Source organism: Tripterygium wilfordii, chromosome 18 (genome assembly GCF_013401445.1).
Source record: "Tripterygium wilfordii isolate XIE 37 chromosome 18, ASM1340144v1, whole genome shotgun sequence".
NCBI classification, from domain to species: Eukaryota; Viridiplantae; Streptophyta; class Magnoliopsida; order Celastrales; family Celastraceae; genus Tripterygium; species Tripterygium wilfordii.
This window is the reverse complement of record NC_052249.1, coordinates 10,132,474-10,150,530: the sequence shown is the minus strand read 5'-3', so window position 1 is coordinate 10,150,530 and position 18,057 is coordinate 10,132,474. Positions and strand designations below refer to the sequence as shown.

At 39.7% G+C, this 18,057-nt stretch overlaps 3 protein-coding genes across 4 annotated transcripts; 1 reads left to right on the top strand and 2 right to left on the bottom strand.

Annotated features, from left to right (window-relative positions):
• Positions 1-1,087: 1,087 nt before the first annotated feature.
• Positions 1,088-6,289, bottom strand: LOC119983542 (two-component response regulator-like APRR3). 2 transcript variants are annotated; one of them, XM_038827202.1, is made up of 9 exons: positions 6,151-6,289; positions 5,799-6,048; positions 4,828-4,989; positions 4,596-4,726; positions 4,343-4,453; positions 3,759-3,876; positions 3,228-3,627; positions 2,049-2,808; positions 1,321-1,619 (listed from the first exon to the last, which is right to left on the bottom strand). In XM_038827202.1, the coding sequence occupies exons 2-9, from the start codon at positions 6,004-6,006 to the stop codon at positions 1,530-1,532; spliced, it is 1,980 nt and encodes a 659-aa protein (XP_038683130.1). In that variant the 5' UTR covers positions 6,007-6,048; positions 6,151-6,289; the 3' UTR covers positions 1,321-1,529. The 2 variants fall into 2 exon arrangements, with proteins under 2 accessions (XP_038683131.1, XP_038683130.1); XM_038827203.1 differs by having other exon boundaries at positions 1,088-1,619; positions 5,799-6,231.
• A 3,742-nt stretch (positions 6,290-10,031) lies between these two features.
• Positions 10,032-15,160, top strand: LOC119983835 (conserved oligomeric Golgi complex subunit 4-like). The gene is made up of 2 exons (XM_038827564.1): positions 10,032-11,784; positions 14,452-15,160. Exons 1-2 carry the CDS (start codon positions 10,165-10,167, stop codon positions 15,079-15,081), a joined length of 2,250 nt encoding a protein of 749 aa, XP_038683492.1. The 5' UTR covers positions 10,032-10,164; the 3' UTR covers positions 15,082-15,160.
• Positions 15,161-15,236: 76 nt separating this feature from the next.
• LOC119983836 (pyruvate dehydrogenase E1 component subunit alpha-3, chloroplastic-like) lies at positions 15,237-17,924 on the bottom strand. Its single transcript, XM_038827565.1, has 3 exons — positions 17,485-17,924; positions 16,329-17,109; positions 15,237-15,796 (listed from the first exon to the last, which is right to left on the bottom strand). The coding sequence occupies exons 1-3, from the start codon at positions 17,728-17,730 to the stop codon at positions 15,519-15,521; spliced, it is 1,305 nt and encodes a 434-aa protein (XP_038683493.1). The 5' UTR covers positions 17,731-17,924; the 3' UTR covers positions 15,237-15,518.
• Positions 17,925-18,057: the final 133 nt, after the last annotated feature.

Below are 18,057 nucleotides of genomic sequence, written 5' to 3'. Positions count from 1 at the left end.
AAAAATGTTTGGATCCCGCCTGATGGTATCCAGTTATCCCAATAATTCATCTTGTTTTTTGTTGATGTAATTGTAAGGGTCTATAAAACTTAAGTGATTGAATAAAAGAGTGACATGTTAGTCATTGTTATAACTGGGATCCATATCACTTATAGTTTTTAATATAAACTTCGTATTATATTGTAGAAAAGAAAGGGATGATGCTAAAAGGAGAAGTAGAAGAAAGTTAAAAAGAGATAGTTGAAATAGAATACACAATAAAAAAGCATATTGGCTTATGATGAAATGCACTACCGCCCGAGAGTTCACTTCAAAACCCTGTTGATTAATGACCAGAACCCAACACGAATAAAGATCACTTTCTAATTGCATAGGAGCCCTTCGCCGACATGTAGAAAGATGACTGTGTTTGAGTTGCATGCATGAGGAAATAGGTGGCTAAGCCAGGAGGCTCCGGACTTCTCTACATGGTTAGTCCTTGTTGAGTCAAACAGTCAATTTCGATGGCTATTCATGCATTCCCACAGTTTTTAGACCCACTTTTCATGCTCCCACGTCATTCTTTCCGTCTATAAAGACTTTTATCTCCTTTCCGTCTATATAATATGCATATCTTGGTCTCCACTGGAAACTCCACTCTCAAAAAGACAAGTCATGGAGCAGCAGAACACACGAGTCATGTCTATGTTACGGAAATATACACATTAATTAATATCAATCTCGAGAGAACCACACTCCAAAAGTTAATTTATGAGGTGAAAGAGTTCAGTACTCATAACTCCATATAAATTTCGCAACCCCAACACCCATGCGGGCTGGCTTTGCACTAACTAGTCCCAACGAACCGGCATCAACACCTTTCTGGTTTATGAACACTATTATGCCAACATCACCACTTACGCCGTGCAATTACAACCGAGAGACGTGATGTAACATCTGATACCAATTGATATGGACCTTGAGAGAACCACACTCCAAAAATTAGGTTGTGAGGTTGAAGAGCCCAATGCCCATATAAACCTCACATCAAAATCCCATATTTCGGATGTGTGAGTGTGCGACTTCCCTAGTAAACAATTGTTACAGCAACATCAATGAAGAATCTATAGCATAATTCCCATCAATAGCATTATAGTTATACAAATAAAGATGCCTAACCAAGTAACCAGCGACAATCAGTAATCTAACGAGAACAGGAAACAAGCCAAAGTGGTAAAAACTTCAAGACCACCGTGGTTATATCTACAGAGTGCTACAATACTAGCACTAGAGGTATGTGAGGGTAAAGGTCACAAATTCAATTCCTCAACACAACCTGCCCCGACTTCGCCCACTAAAGGAGACTAATGCACGATAATTGTTTACCTTTTGTTAATCCATACCAGCATTAAAAAGAAGCTATCAAAAATCTTCCACATTGCTCTCGTATTTCTTTTCAGGAGTTTGATGTTGACGCACTTGAGAGCAACAAGTATGTTGGCACTACTGAATATAAGGATTCAGGGGAAACCATCAGCATCAGCTATTTGCTATTGCAGTGTCATTTGAACTTGACGAACAAACTGTCCCTTCACTCGGGGACGCTGCTCTGCAAGCCTTTTCCGGCTTTGATATCGAACCTGCACAAAAAAAACAAATATTATTTAATTGCAGAGATGCATTTATGTGGGCAGCAAGTATTGCTATTCTCACAGCTCCAAGCAGAATGCATGTTTTCTAACTGAATCTATGTTAAAAGTAATCTGTAAATGTACTAAAGCTGAAGTTATATCTTAGTATGTAGCAACAATTTTGGATTAGTTTACTAGTGGCAAGAGCTACTGTAATGATGGAACCTAAAATATGCCATAAACATCCGATCGAATAATATGAAACTGCGAAAGCTGGCAGTGACATGGCCAGTGGAGTAACCCAACACCGTGTTTAGTTTTTTTAAAAATAACACCATGTTTAGTTAGCATCAGAGTATCAAAAATTTTGCATAGACGCCATGATCATTCTAAATCCAAGGCGCGGTAAGAAAAATATAGTGACAGTTATTACTATACCTTTTTCTCATAGCATCTTTCTTTCCTCTTCAGTCGAAACTTTGTTAAAGCTGCTTCCCTTTGGCTAAAGCGATGAGAATCCATCCCCAGAAATCTGTCATGGATGAGACTGCCGCCATCCAAGCTCTCTGGAGCCCTTCCACTGTCATCTATGACGGGCAAATTGGACTTCCCTTCATTTCCGTTGAAACTGCTTCCATATGCACCGTCATTATCATGATCCCTGACACCATTGCACAAACTACTAGTCGCACTTTGGCCAGCAGCAGAAGAGCCAAATCCAGGCCCCTCCATGGTGTCAATTTTGTTCTGCTCATGCATAGCTTGGTCAGTAGAATTATTGGTAGTTTCATCAGATCGGTGACAAACTTGTTCTGAGTTGTGAACTGAAACAGAGATAGTAGTAGGAAAGCCAGACAGTTCTTGTTGACAGGACTCCTTCGGAGGCCAAACAGAGGACAATCCTGATTGTTTATGGTACTTGCGTGTAAGAACATGATTATTTCCTGCACACATGCCATATCTTGCAATGGGGACATAAATTGGAAATGCTTGTTCAGCTTGTCCACCTACAACCTGGGTACTTATGTTCTCCTGATCGCAAGTAGAAATTGCATCGAGCTGTTGAGAATCGCCTCCGGTATTGTCAGGCAGTTCATCGGACAACAGTTCATGGGATAGATTTGCATCCTCCCTCAACCCATTACAATTAGCAGTTGATGATGGAAAAAGCGGTTGCCATGCCTTGCCATGATTATACCTTTAAGTGAAAATACGATGGTGCGAAATTCAATTAAAGGAAAAAAAAAAAACATTACACAAACACGTGTATACCCTTCAGTTTATGCAATGGAATAGAAATGCACATCCCATCGTAATTCATAATTTCACATTGAAAGAACTTAAAGAATCAACTCTTTTATCCTCAGTCAGCTTGTCAAGTGTTGGTCATACAGACAGTATAAATATAGCTCTCTAAAGACCACTACTAATTAATTCAGCGATCAACAAAAGTTCAAGTTGGTAAAACTGAAAATAGTAGCAGTGGAAATGCATTTTTTTTTGCTTCCTATTTGAAGCTCAAGAAAACAAACCATGCAGCAGCTAAGATCTGTATAGGCTTCTGTAAATCATTTTTCAACAATGAAGTAAATGAAAGAAAGGATACAATGATTTTACCTTGAAAAGGCGGATGCAATAGAATGATTCAGTATATGCCTTTCAATGGGAACCTCGATTGAGCTGGTGGAACAAAATCTTCTCAAAGAAAGTTCCAAGTGTGGGGCTGTTTCAATCCTGTTTATGCCATCATCATCATTGAATTGTTCATAATTACACTTCATGCGATCGTCAAATGTACCGATCAAGTCAATGACTCCATGGGAAGTTTCAGCTACATCATCATTGCAGCAATCGACGTCACTATGGATATTCAAATTTTCTCTATGGCCTTCCAGTCCAACATATATAGCCTGGAACACCGGTTTCAGAATGGCATGGGCTTCATCATGTCGCGATGCTCTCTCGCTATCAGTTTCATCTTGATATCCAATCTCTAATCCCAATTTATTTTGTCTTTCTGCAATAACAGTGATATCATATGCCCCCGTTATTTACTTTAAGAGGGGAAAGCTCCTTTTCACTTACTCATGAAAGGGGAAGCAAATGAGAGAATGTGTAACATGGGAAGAATGAGACACTATCACATACCTTCAGTTTCTGGAGTAGGTGCAACTGATTCTTCATCTAATTCAACAAACTCCCCACGCTTTTTTTTGTTTGTATTGCTTAAATTCGAAGGACTTCCAACCTTCCTCTTTGAAAGACCCTGAATAAATTTCATATACTCTTAGCTTTCTAGTGAAAGTAACTATTATACCCTAGTCTTAAAATACAAATTTTCCTAACTCTCAAAGGGTACAAATTTTCCTAACACTCAAAGGGCTATGACGTGCATTATATCATGGAAACAGGATTCATAACTTGCAAAACTATTTGCATTTCTTGCAGAATTGGTAATTGATGGCAAAGCGCAAAAATCAAAAAGCAGAAACTCAATTAACCGAATGCATGTAATGAAGGAATTATTTGATCAAACTATCTGTTGGTCTGAATTACACTCAAATGAGGCTTCTATCAGTGGAACTGACAGGTTATGCACAAAATTTCCAAAATTTCAATTTTCCTAAAACTTGGCATCTTGGGGGCATAAATGCTCAAGTTAATATCGAAGAACCAATGTTTCAGAGCACTCAAGAATGAATATTGAGTATTGAGGAAAAGAAAAGGCATACTTGGGAAAAACTCTCTTTCTCGCAGTATTCCTCATCTTTGTAAGTAGAGTCTGCATAATCACTTGACTGACTGCTTGCTGCATTGTTCTCAGAAGAGGCTTCAATTTTAGGCTGTGCAACAGGGAGGAACATGTTCAGGAGTTAGCTGATTAAATATTATATCAAACATGTTTATTTGAGTAGTGTGCTTGTGAGCTGAGAAGAGAAAAGTCAACAGATATTGCGTGAGGTGAAGTGAAATAATGGAACATACAGCGTGCCTTCTCCAAACATGTTGCCAAAGGTTTCTCAACTCGTTCCTCCTAACAGGCTTGATGAGAAAGTCGGCTGCGCCTTTCAACATGCACTTCAATACCATGCTAATTGAGTCATTAGAAGACATCACTGCAAGATAATAAGTAAAAATTATAACGAGTTTAACTTCATATCCAATCCAATAATAAGATGGTAAAGATGGCTAATAACATATACGCAAACTAACTTACTTATGACTGGGATATTTTTGCAAATGTCATGCTCCATGACTAATGTTAAAAGTGCAAATCCTGATATTGATGGCAACTCCACTTCAGTTAATATGAGATCTATGTTATGTGGTCCGCCCCTCAACGTCTCCCATGCTGTTAACCCATCTGGAACCGCAGAAACTGCTTGAAAAAACACATTATTTAATAATCAGGCCTCCCATGAGAAAGGCGGTATAATAAATTCAAATTTCATAGGTTGGAAGATTAAATATACAAGTAAATGCTCAGATCTTAGAAACAGCCAACTGAAATCATGGACAACCATGAGAAGCACATAAATTATAGCTTGCATAACTTTTAGAAAATTCTAAATACAATGCACAGAAACAACTAAATATATGACCACACCTGCAACAGAACTTTACATGAGACACAAAGGTTTCTGCCAAACAGCAAAGGTAACCTATCCATGGTCAGAACGACTATCCCACAGAATTTCATTCAGTAACAAATAAAATTTTGAATTTCTCGAAACAATATGGAGAAATTATTCTTACTAAGATCCTAAAGACAGACAAAGGATCCTCATCACTGATAACGCATCAACAGTTTGAGAAGTATTTTCAATCGCAACAGTCGCTGCCCTGATACAGTCAAAACGACTAAAGCAGAGGAAGCCATAAAATCCTCCAGATAGAAAAGCGTTTTTCCAGATTTCCCTGTCCAATCACCATTTCTTGCATCTGATCCATGTATCCTTCATAGTTGATTTATTCAAAGAACAAAAAGCAAAACTAAATCTACAAAATAAACACACTTCCATCTAGCAAAATCAATCTTCGTTAAAAAAGTTCTAATCAATTCCTGTCAAAGGAACAATGTTTTTCCATTGCCTATAAAACAAGGGAATTTGAATCACAAGCATAATAATTCCCCCGGCCAACTCACAAGCGCTATCATCTACAAGCTACAGAACTAACTAAACTAACCTCTGTAGTTGCATTTCCGCAGAAGAGCCGATATAATATGGCGCGTGGAATCATCAGCCTCAACAAGCAAAACTCTAAGTACCATTCCAGGAAGAACCCTTTCCCACCTAACTACCTCTGATGAACCTCTCTTCTCCTCCTCCTCCATCCTCTTCATCTTCTCCACATCCACCTCCCCTTCACTCCTCACCACAACCTCAGCCGCCATGATCAAATTCTCCGTTTTCCACAGTGAAATGAAACTGAAACCCTAATTTTCTCACGAAGTAGTGTTGCAATTAAGAATGAGAGCAGTATTAGCAATAGAGATCGTGGTCCTCTTTAACTATGCACAAAAGAAAATATCTTATACCTTGACGAATTAACTGAGGAGAGAGGAGCGCTATCCAACGTTGGCTGTGGACCGCGAAAAATATCTTCAGAGTGCAGAGAGAGAAGACTCTTTTCTTTTTTGCCTTTTTCTCTCTCTAAGACCGATGAATCAAAAGGTGGGCCGCCATTGGCCTCTAGTTGGTCAGGCTGAGGTGGCGCAATATGGGCCACTTTTCTTATTTTCTTAGAGGATTCAGTGGTGGAGATTGTCCAATCCATGGGGTCCATGTGAAAGACAAGTGTTGGAGATTCTTGGGAGGGCTAGGAGGATATTTTTAAGAGGAGTGCCACATCGGCTATACAAAGACCACTGCTGGATCAGATGGTGAGGAGTGTGACACGTGGATCGTTCGAAGAATCCGATGTTTTTGCTGATGAACGTCCCATTTCTCTGAGTTGTTTTGGAGTATACGTTAGTTACGTGCGCGGGGCCCTTCATATGTTTGTTTATTGAAGACTTCTGAAGAATGCCACCATGATGCTTTGTAGCTTGCAATGGAAGGAATATGTTACCTAAACAGTAAACAGCCTTTGTCATGAGCAGGCTTTGAGTGGATTGGTATTTACCAAGGTTGGGCCACCGTAAGGATAGGCTCTAATCACCAGAATGGGCCGGTCCCCGTCTAGTTCAGAGCCCGATTTGGATCAGCTCTACTTTATGGGGCCTTAGGGCCCACAACTAGTGTTGCAAGTTTAAGCAATCAGGATTCAGTGAGGATTTAGTCTAGGCAACTGATGCAAGTTTGTTTCGACCTTAAAAACAATCTTCAGTGAATTGAAGTTCTAAAGACATTGAGCTTTCCTGCCCATTGCTGAGTCAATCTCCTGAATTCTAAACACCCAGAGACACAAGAGTCTTCCAGTATCTCTCCTTCAGTACCTCTACTCAGGACAGTGCCTCCATGCCGCTGCTGTTGCCACTCTCATTGCCTAAGCAACAGCCCCATCACAAAGGTTGTAGCTGCAACAGCCATATACTCACACACACACACAGAGCCTCTGTTTTTAGGTTCAAGTACCAAGGAGTTACAAGATCAAAATTCAGAAACCACGAATATACAGCAAAGAACCAAAAAAAAAAAAAAAATACTGACTTCAAACTCAGAGCCAATGTAGAATTATTAATCACAGTACATTGTCTCATATCAGGAAATGGTCAGTGCTAATGCTAATCACAATGTGGATATACAACAAAACTTTCCTAAAGCAAGATATAAAATTTTGATTATGGAGGGACACCATGAGATACCTGAACGTAGGCTTAGGATGCTCCAAACTACCTAGCTTTTCGAAATTCATGTAAGAACTCCTTGTTTTTCAATACCTTCTCTAACAAGTAGTTTCCTACCGCGAAAATCCTACCAGAGATATTCAAATAGGTTACTAAATAAAACATAATAAATAAGCCAAATGAAATTAAATGTGATGTTAACTGACTTAACTGCTCCATCTAATTCCATTGCAGCATCACTTGCTGAGGCTGAAGAAAAGGAAAGAAACCCATACTCTCGTCTTTTCTCCTCCTTATTATCATGTAGCACCTTCACGCTAACCACAGTCCCTAACTAAAATGATCCCTCAAAATCTTCAGGTTTTACAGACCAGCCAAGATTTCCCACATATAACTTATGAGGGCTTTCATAGATAAGATTTTTCTTTGGCGCTGAATTCAAGAACTGACGGTCCCTTCCCCGAGTATTCATGTCAACGGAAAATCTAACACGCATCTCACGTCCACCAACATCCTTCAAAGTAGCAAGGAAATCTCGGTCAAAATAAAACAAAAACATTTAATTTAAAATCTTAGATGAACAAAAAACAAAGAGAAATTGCATTTCTCGCGGAGTTTATTGAACTCATTGTCACATAACCACATCCTCTACTTATGCCTGTCTCCGGGTTCCGAGAAACCTGCAATCAAATCAGTAGATAACAGTCCAAATGCAGTTCCATTGGATAATCCAAGAATTAATTCTTGCTTTCCTACAGATGGCTGTACTTGATAAAACAGAAGTGTAGTATAAGATGATATTTTCCCCCTTCAGAATCACATAGTTTTGTTTCATGGGATAATCAAAGGCAATACCATGCTTTCCTACTCATCGATTCTCTTGAAAATAGTAGACGGGTATCCAAAACTTTTGGTGCAAACATGAAATTCCACAACAAGTAAAATATCCCAAAAAACAGATACGAAAACAACTTGAAAAGGGTTGTAAACCTTTCCTCTGTGGAAAGCTTTTATCACTGTTGTTTTTAAGATGACTCCTTCCCCTTCAGAGTAATGAGTTATCATACTATCTTCAAATGATAAACTGATTCCAGGGAACATGGTGTCATGACTTTGGTTTCAAGCTTTATATTTTGAAATTCAGACCAACACTGTTCGTCGCATGGGTATCCTAGAGCATGACACTCACAAACCTGAATACACTTTTCTTACATGTACATGAAGTGCACGAAATCACAAACGATTCCTCCTCAAGGCCGCGTGGTTTCATGCTAAAATTCTTTAAAGTAAATAAAAAAATTTTGTGGGGATTTCTTTTAGCATATAAACACACTTGATAAAGTGAACACACGAGCCGTGTATCTTGAAATACAACCAAAAGTAATTAACTTTGCAATTGCACAATACTGGCATACAAGTACTACTATCCTCTCAAATTTCTAACTGACCCTTTGGTCACAATTTACAAGAAGGCGTCTTTTCAATCTACTCCATGTTAGACAGGGGCTCAACTGGAGTTTTAAATGGATACCCAATTAGTTCTCAATTTCAAAAACCATTTATTTCTTTTTTCCTGAATTTCCAATAATATGACTGCCAACTAAATGTGTGGCTGAGGAAGAAACAATGAAAAGCATGGTATGTTAACCTGAACAGATACCACTGTCCCAAAAGGCTGGAACATTTTAAGCAGTTCAGCAATGTCGGAGCTTCTCGGCAGGTTGCACACGTATAACTCGAGGTGCACTTTCCTTCTTATTGTGAACATTTCCGTTAATCTCCTTCACATACTGCTCGTACTCAATATCCTCCTCAGCAATAGCTTCCTCATCTACAACTGCCAACACTGCAAAATTCCCAATTCGTTTGCGGTCGCAAAGAGACAAACTAAGGAAGAAGCAAAATTTTCAATAGAATGAAAGGGGGGGGGGTGTTAAGCAAGATGGGCTTCGACATAGAAAGCGAGCCGAGGAAAGTAGAGAGCAAGATTTTATCGATGCTTCTACTTGTCTGATTCGGTCGTTCTGGACATAGGAGGGTGCTGCAAGGCATGTGGTCGACGCCATTTGATACGGGAGTGCTCAACAATGGAGGGTGTAGGATCCGCCAAAGAACGGTTTTCAGTTTTCACTTTTCTAGGGGGTATTTTGGTTCGGGTCAAGTTATCAATTTTATTCGAACTTGGATCCGCTAAGCTAAACGGCTTAAAGTATTTTACTTTTCTAGGGGGAAGTGAACCGGTAGGAGTTAAAAAAAATAGGGGTTCCGAATCGGTTTTGGACACCATTATGTGTTTACGAAATATTTACATGTTCGAATCTTAATTTGAATTATATTTCGGACATACTTAATTGACCAAAATCTGAATTCTTTAAATTCGAGCAAATAAATCGAATAATAACCTAATCCGAGTTATTGTCTAGACAAGTAAATCAAACTAGATATTTGTGTTTAGACTTATATTCAGTTTTAAATTAGACAAAATTTTTGTGTTTAACCCAGATTTCCGACATATAACTTATGTTCAAATTTGATTTAATTTAGATCTGACAAATTCCGTCATATGAACATGATGGAATTTTGCCCGTTTAAGTCTCCCGAACCATATATATATCCACCCGAATAGCTCCTCGATCCATATTTAGACCCACCCCATAATCAACTATCTCACTGATCCGGCTGTCTGATTTCCTTCCTCGTCAGTTTCCAAACATTTCTTCGATGAACTGATTAGTGATTTCACTCGAGGAAATTAATATCAAAATGCCGCCATCAACCCCCAATGGATCTGCGGCCAAACCACAGGAGGAAGACGAATCTACGGCCACGGCCACCGCATCCTCCTCCTTAAAATTCGGGACAGCGGAGGCTTTGGAGCACGTCCGTAGCCTGACCGACGTGGGCGCCATGACGCGGCTGCTCCATGAGTGCATTGCGTACCAGCGGGGGCTGGACCTTGAACTGGACAACCTCTTGGCCCAACGTAGCGACCTCGATAAGCACCTCCTCCACCTCCAAAGATCTGCTGAAGTTCTCGAAATTGTGAAGGCCGAATCGGACCACATGCTCTCCAATGTCAGCTCTACCGCCGACCTTGCCGACAGCGTCAGTGCCAAGGTCCGTGAGCTAGACCTTGCCCAATCCCGGGTCAACTCCACTCTCTCCCGCATAGACGCCATCGTCGAGCGGGGCAACTGTCTCGACGGTGTCAAGAATGCTCTGGATTCCCTAGACTATGAATCTGCAGCTAAGCATGTCCAGACTTTTCTGCAGATTGATGCCAAATACAAGGACTCCGCATCAGATCAGAGGGAGCAGCTTCTCGCGTGTAAGAAACAGTTGGAAGGGATAGTCAAGAAGCAGCTCTCTGCCGCAGTGGATCAACGGGATCACTCAACGATTCTGCGGTTCATTCGCCTGTATCAGCCTTTAGGTTTGGAGGCGGAGGGATTGCAGGTCTATGTTGGGTATTTGAAGAAGGTGATCGCCATGAGATGTAGGCTTGAGTTTGAGAATCTGGTGGAGTTGATGGAGCAAAGTCATAACCAGAGTCAGGTAAACTTTGTTGGGTGCTTGACGAATTTGTTTAAGGACATTGTCCTGGCTATTGAACAAAATGACGAAATTTTGAGGAGTCTTTGCAGTGAGGATGGTATTGTATATGCTATATGCGAACTTCAGGAGGAGTGTGATTCGCGGGGCTCTTTGATCTTGAGGAAGTACATGGATTATAGGAGATTAGCTAAATTATCTTCTGAGATTAATGCTCAGAACCATAATTTGCTTGCTGTTGGTGCACCTGAAGGACCAGACCCAAGAGATGTTGAAATGTATTTGGAGGAAATACTGTCATTGATGCAACTTGGTGAGGACTACACAGAGTTTATGATTTCAAAAATCAAAGGATTGACTTCAGTTGATCCAGAGTTAGTACCACAAGCCACAAAAGCCTTTAGGAGTGGAAGCTTTAGTAAAGTTGTTCAAGATATCACTGGGTTCTATGTGATCTTGGAAGGATTCTTTATGGTGGAGAATGTGAGGAAAGCTATTCGGATTGATGAGCCAGTGCCTGACAGCCTTACAACTTCCATGGTGGACGATGTTTTCTATGTTTTGCAGAGTTGCTTGAGAAGGGCAATCTCCACCTCAAATATTAGCTCTGTGATTGCTGTACTAAGTGGTGCAAGTAGTTTATTGAGCAATGAATACCAGGATGCTTTGCAACAGAAAATGAGAGAGCCAAACCTTGGGGCAAAGCTGTTCTTGGGTGGTGTTGGAGTGGAAAAGACTGGGACAGAGATTGCAACAGCTTTGAACAATATGGACGTGAGTAGTGAGTATGTCCTGAAACTAAAGCATGAGATTGAAGAGCAGTGTGCAGAGGTTAGTGTTCTACTTCCTCTACCTTGTTATTTTGTTTCAAAGGAGGGAGAAATCTTTGCTCTAACCTGCGCCTCATATTTTTACATGCTTGTAATTTTGTGCTTGTTGCTTTAGAAGGCAGTTAGGTTATGCTTGTTTTTGGGAGACGTAGCCAGATGATAAGTTAAGATATATTTATGTAAATTGCATCTCAAGTTCTGCCAACTCGTAGAGTATTTGATGTTAAATGCATATGCCTTTTCAAATTTATCTGAGTCAATGAACTAACTTTCTAGACATGGAATGGAACACTTAGACTCGAGGTTTATGACAAAGTTCATGAGCATGAGTGAAATAGAGTTTTGAAGATTTTTTTTTCCTGAATGATTACGTAGTATCGAAAAAGCACTAAGGGAGTACAACACAAAGATTACAAGAAGGCTACATTGAATGCCTGAAGAACATTGTTAGAGTGTATTGAAGCCCAGAACTGAAGAATACTAAATGAATTTGTAGAAAAAGTTGTGTGGAACATAGATGAATTAAATAACTATTTTGCTTTCCAGGATAGGAAACTTCTCGACGTCATTGAGACCTTTTAAGCCATTAAGTTTTCTTAGTGTTGAAATAAACATACATTCAGATGATAAATCTTCGAGAATTGGCTGGAAAGAACTAATAGATGCTTTGCTGAGAAGGAGACTGAGTTACTAGTTTTTAGACAATTGGCTATCTCCAAATTTTTGTTATCAAGACAATGCTGCAACTTTATTGAAATCTTTAGTCTTGATGTAACTTAAGCCATGTTGCTTAAGTCTTTGTTGTTTGATCTCTTGTTCGTACTTTATTTTCTTGTACTCTGTTCTTGGTTGGCACCATCTATGAGCCCTTAATAAAATCTTTCTTTTGCACCCAGAAAAAAAAAGTTCATTGAATCTCTAAGTGTAAATTTCAAGGATAAATACAAAATACCACAGCTGATGAGCGGTAGTTGCTTGTCCCAAACATTAATGACTTAATGTAGTATAATCTGTAATATCAGGTCAAATGACTGATAAGTTAAGGACCAATTCTGCTGCCAAAACTGATTGGCTCACTGAATGATTGCAGGTGAAATATCAACTATACTTGCCATTGATTTGATCATCAGCACTTTATGATGTAGGCCTGTAGGGTGTGGTATACTTGCAATGTTATATGGGTCTTCTAAGGTAGATGTTATCAACTTTTTTTGGGGCTGATCAACCACAATGCTTTGCAAATCTTGTAGTGAAACTCCTAGTTCAAATCTCTCAACTTCATCCTCAGTGATAATCATTTGGCTCAACTCCATTTCTAGCTGTAGTTGGCTCTAGAGCCGAAATATCAAGTCCAGAAAGTTGCTCTGGGCCAAGTGAAGTGTCAACTTTCATGGGATCCATTTAATCAGCGCAGATGTATAAGATAGATTGAGATTGAATTGTCCTTTTTTCCATTGGGAACAATGTGCTCTTTAGCCTATCGGTCTGAACCAAATGAAGATATTGTTGAAGAGTCGAAAAGTGTGAAGGTTGTGGTTAAATATTGTTAAGTCTAGTAACTTTAAGAATCTCTCTGGGTGTAAATATTAATATTTTCCTGTTAGCAAATTTGGTTCTATTCTCAAATGAATATAATGTCTTATGCATTGTGTATAACTGGGAATAAGCCACCACTTTATAAAGCTGAGGTGCCCACTGTGTGAGCTTAATCCTAATTGGAAAAGAGGAGTTAAGTCGCCCGAAGCTAACTGCTTTAGGAAGGCACTTGACCTCTAACGTGCAATAAAAAAATATATATATATATATTAAAAAAGGAGCGAATGACTATATCACTGCTTTATTTACCCTATTTGGACTTGATCCTAAAAAGTTGGAAAGAAGGACATTGGTATAGCTGGCAGCCTGGACCCCTGAGTGTGAGAAGCTTTGCTGCTCTTAGTTAGAACATAATGTCTCCCTTCATTTACTTTCCTCCATCATGCTTAGAATCCTGGGCCTCCTTTGCCGAGTTGATCTTTAAGGCTTAGCTTCATCCCTGTAGCGAATTCATTTTTCTGTACTCTACTCTTTCTGGTATAGTTGAAAGCTTGCAGAGCTTATGAGTGGGCTCAGTCCTCCACCTGAAATTCTTGAATGGTAATGTTCTGTCACCATTTTGCTTTGTTTTGATAGGAGCAAGTCAAAGTAGGAAAAACATTAGGTTTAGGGATAGCTGAGCTTGAACTGATTACTTCCATCACGTCAAAGTGATCATGTGTTTCCGACATAGTCTGTGTTTGATGCTGGAAGAGAATATATGCAGTTTGAAATCATTCCTGGATTTACCAATTTGAGAGTGCAGATCTACATTCGGAAAAGAAAGGGAAAACATTTATGGAGAGCCTTCCTTTTAATACTTTCTTCTAATCATTAAGACAAGAAGACTTCCCTTGAAGGGACATGCCAGCTTGATATAATCTCTCATGTAGTGGATATCATATGTTTAGAATCTTCTATTTGAATGTGGATTACGTCTCATCTCCTATTGTGACTACTGATTTGTTTGGTAGATGCTGATGTGAATTCTTGTTATTCAATTTTTAGATTTCTAGATTCTGCTAACTTTTTTTTATGTTTAAAAGTAAGTCCGCTATCAAAGCATAAACAAAATTCACTTTCTTTTTCTCAGGTATTCCGAGCTCCAGCAGATCGGGAAAAAGTGAAATCTTGCTTGTCCGAGTTGGGTGATATGAGCAATAATTTCAAGCAAACCTTAAATGCTGGCATGGAGCAACTTGTGGCGACTGTGGCACCCCGGCTTCGTCCAGTATTAGATGCCGTGGCAACTATCAGCTATGAGCTATCAGAGGCTGAATATGCTGATAATGAGGTTAACGACCCATGGGTTCAGAGGCTTCTGCATGCTGTCGAGACTAATGCAACATGGCTCCAGCCACTAATGACTGCCAACAACTACGACTTATTCGTACATTTAATAATTGACTTCATCGTGAAGAGGCTTGAAGTGATAATGATGCAGAAAAGATTCAGTCAGCTGGGAGGCCTTCAGCTTGACAGAGATGCAAGGGCTTTGGTTAGCCATTTCTCCAGCATTACCCAGAGGACTGTGAGAGATAAGTTTGCATGTCTCACTCAAATGGCAACCATCCTCAACTTAGAAAAGGTCTCGGAGATTCTAGATTTCTGGGGTGAGAATTCAGGACCTATGACCTGGAGACTAACCCCGGCTGAGGTTAGGCGAGTGTTGGGTCTAAGGGTTGACTTTAAACCTGAAGCAATTGCTGCTCTGAACTTGTAACCCTTTATCTGGTTGGTCAAGTACTCCAAAACTATCTCATAACATATGCTTATCGTTTTTCTATTCTTTTTTGTCTGTAAACTTTGTTCTTACAGATGTATATGGTAGCTAAATTCGCACATCTATAAATGCAGGATGCTGTCCAAGAGTCAGACTTACACAACAACACTACTAATATTTCAGAATATTGAGCATAATTCATGCAAGGGGAAGAATGTAAGTACCAGTCCTTTGGGGTTTCCCATTCAAAACACTAATATAACAAACAAGATAGCAAATAAAACCAAACCTAATCAGCATACCCTGCTTACAAAAGCCAACATTTAAATAGAACGACGAGTAATTAGCTAGTAAGAACAAAATATAATATATGACCATATGACAGAGAACTAAAGGCTCGGCAAAAGTAGGTTCGACGAATGTCCAACTCCGGGAAGTTAGACATGAGCCGTGCCTTCTGTGAATTTGGGATCCTCACATCTGTAGCGCCCATCAGGTCCAATTCCAAAACCTTTAGGATCTGCGAACACATTCTCAAGAAGTTGGCTGCGATGTGGAACAGGGCTTGCATCCGCAAACTCTACGGCCTCCTCAACATACTCATCTATCTTCTTCTCAATGGCCTTTAACTCTGCTTCACTGGCCAAACTATTCTCAATAATGTATTTCTTCAAAGCCGTGATGGGATCTCTAGCAGCATAATGAGCCTTCTCCGCTGCCAAAAAGAACCGAAAACTTTAGCAGGAATCACATCCATAAATTCCTAGAATGGTAAGCTACAAAGCAAAATAAAATTCATGCTGTCCTCAAAAATCCTTGATGAATTCTCCAGTAGGCTTACTAGCTAAAAAGACAAATATACAAAGAGAGGTTATAAAATTTTAAATGCCTAGTCAGGGGGAAGTCAGGCATGTCATACGGTATCTCTTCCACCATACTAACAGAATTTAGAAACCCAATCACAAAAAAAATTCTATTTATTGATGATAAATAACATGCCACTTAACTTTTGCTATACCAAAACATAACTTTTTTTAAAAAAACCCTACTAATACCCATCGAACTAAATGTTAAAACTAGTTGTTCTTTGTAATCACAAATAGAAATAGCTATTCAAAATAATGTCTAAGCATTTAGGGATATGCAACTCTATGGAGAGAAATAGAGAATAGACGATGAGTAAGATCAGCAATCAAAATGCATCAAGTAATAATCTCCTCATAAATGTGAAATAATCAAATGCTCACCAGGGTTCCGAAGCTCATCAGGATCAGCCAGTGAGTGTCCCCTAAATCTATATGTCTCACATTCCACCAAAGTCGGCCCTTCTCCTCTCCTAGCCCTTGTAATTGCTTCACTGGCAACCTCCCTCACTCTCAAAACATCCATTCCGTCAACATGAACACCAGGCATGCCAAATACGGGTCCCTTCTTATAAATCTGGGGATCTGAGGTTGCTCTCTCGTGTGACATCCCAATTGCCCACAAATTGTTCTCTACAACAAAGACAATTGGCAATTTCCACAGCGCTGCCATGTTCAAACACTCAAAGAACTGCCCATTGTTACAGGTACCATCTCCAAAGAAAGCCAATGTCACGTGATCGCAATCAGACTCCTTCAATACCTCCCTCCTATATTTAGAGGTAAAGGCTGCACCAGTTGCCACTGGAATTCCTTCACCAATGAAGGCAAACCCACCAAGCAGATTGTGCTCTTTCGAAAACATGTGCATGGACCCACCTTGGCCTCGGCAACACCCCGTGGCTTTGCCAAAGAGCTCGCTCATCACAGCACGAGGAGGGACTCCCTTACTCAATGCATGCACATGATCACGGTATGTGCTCACCACACAATCTTCCTTCTTCAAAAGCTTGATAAACCCTGTTGAAACAGCCTCTTGACCATTATAGAGGTGAACAAAACCAAACATTTTCCCTTTGTAATACATCTGTGCACACATGTCCTCAAAGGATCTTCCCAAAATCATATCTTCATAAAGCACCAGGCCTTCCTCTTTCGTAATCAACTGAACAGGCAATTAAGCAAGAGCAACAACGTTAAAACCTCCGTCCACATCTTAAGAGGATGCTTTCAGGGAAAGATCCTTCCATTAAGCATCAAAAGTTATCAGTGAGTAAACACCCATCTTTCCAAAGCTAATAACAGAAGACAAATAAAAGCAAAAAAAAGAAGAGTATTTTAAGGTGAAACAAGCGCGACTTATTCATTATTGTTATGGTAAAGGCTCCTGCTTGATGATAATATCATCAAAAAAAATCAAGAATTTTCTCTCTTCGTTAATTCCTAGTTTCCTTGGCACCCAAAGGAAAAGAAACATTGAAGTAGCTAGCAGATGTAGACTCCGGATACTGAAATTGAACCAATGGATTAGAAGTATTACCAGATTGGAACTCGATTTGGGCTTCTTCTCCTTGACAGCTTCCGATACAGCAACCACGGCGGATTGACGTAGGCCAACATTGGCCTGATTCGATTTTCTGACGGAAATCAAGGGAAGTTTGCGTGTAGATCCGAGGAAAGACGATGCACTTCTAAGAGGATCGAATAGAGGGTTATTCTCATTACGAGATCTGGGGACGGTAGTCTTGATAGGGAGGGGCTGCGCGAACTTGAGAGCAGATGACATTTTTTGAAGAAATTGTAATCCAAACTCCTTTTCAGTTCCCAAAAGAAAGCTGTTTGGGAGACGAGAAAGCGAGAGAAACGGTATAAGAAAGAAAGAAGCGGCGGAGAACACGAGGGAAACAAGCTTGGAAATAACCGGCTCTTGTTCATTGTTGATCACTTTGTTTTTATACAAAGGCCACCAAATTCTCAATGACAAGTTCTATACCCTTTGCCCTTGTAAAGTCAGTTGCACCACCTTTTTACCTGTCCCTTTTCGTGTAATTGATTGAAGCTTTTTTTTTTTTTTTTATATTTTTCACACAATAAAATGAAAATATAACTTCCA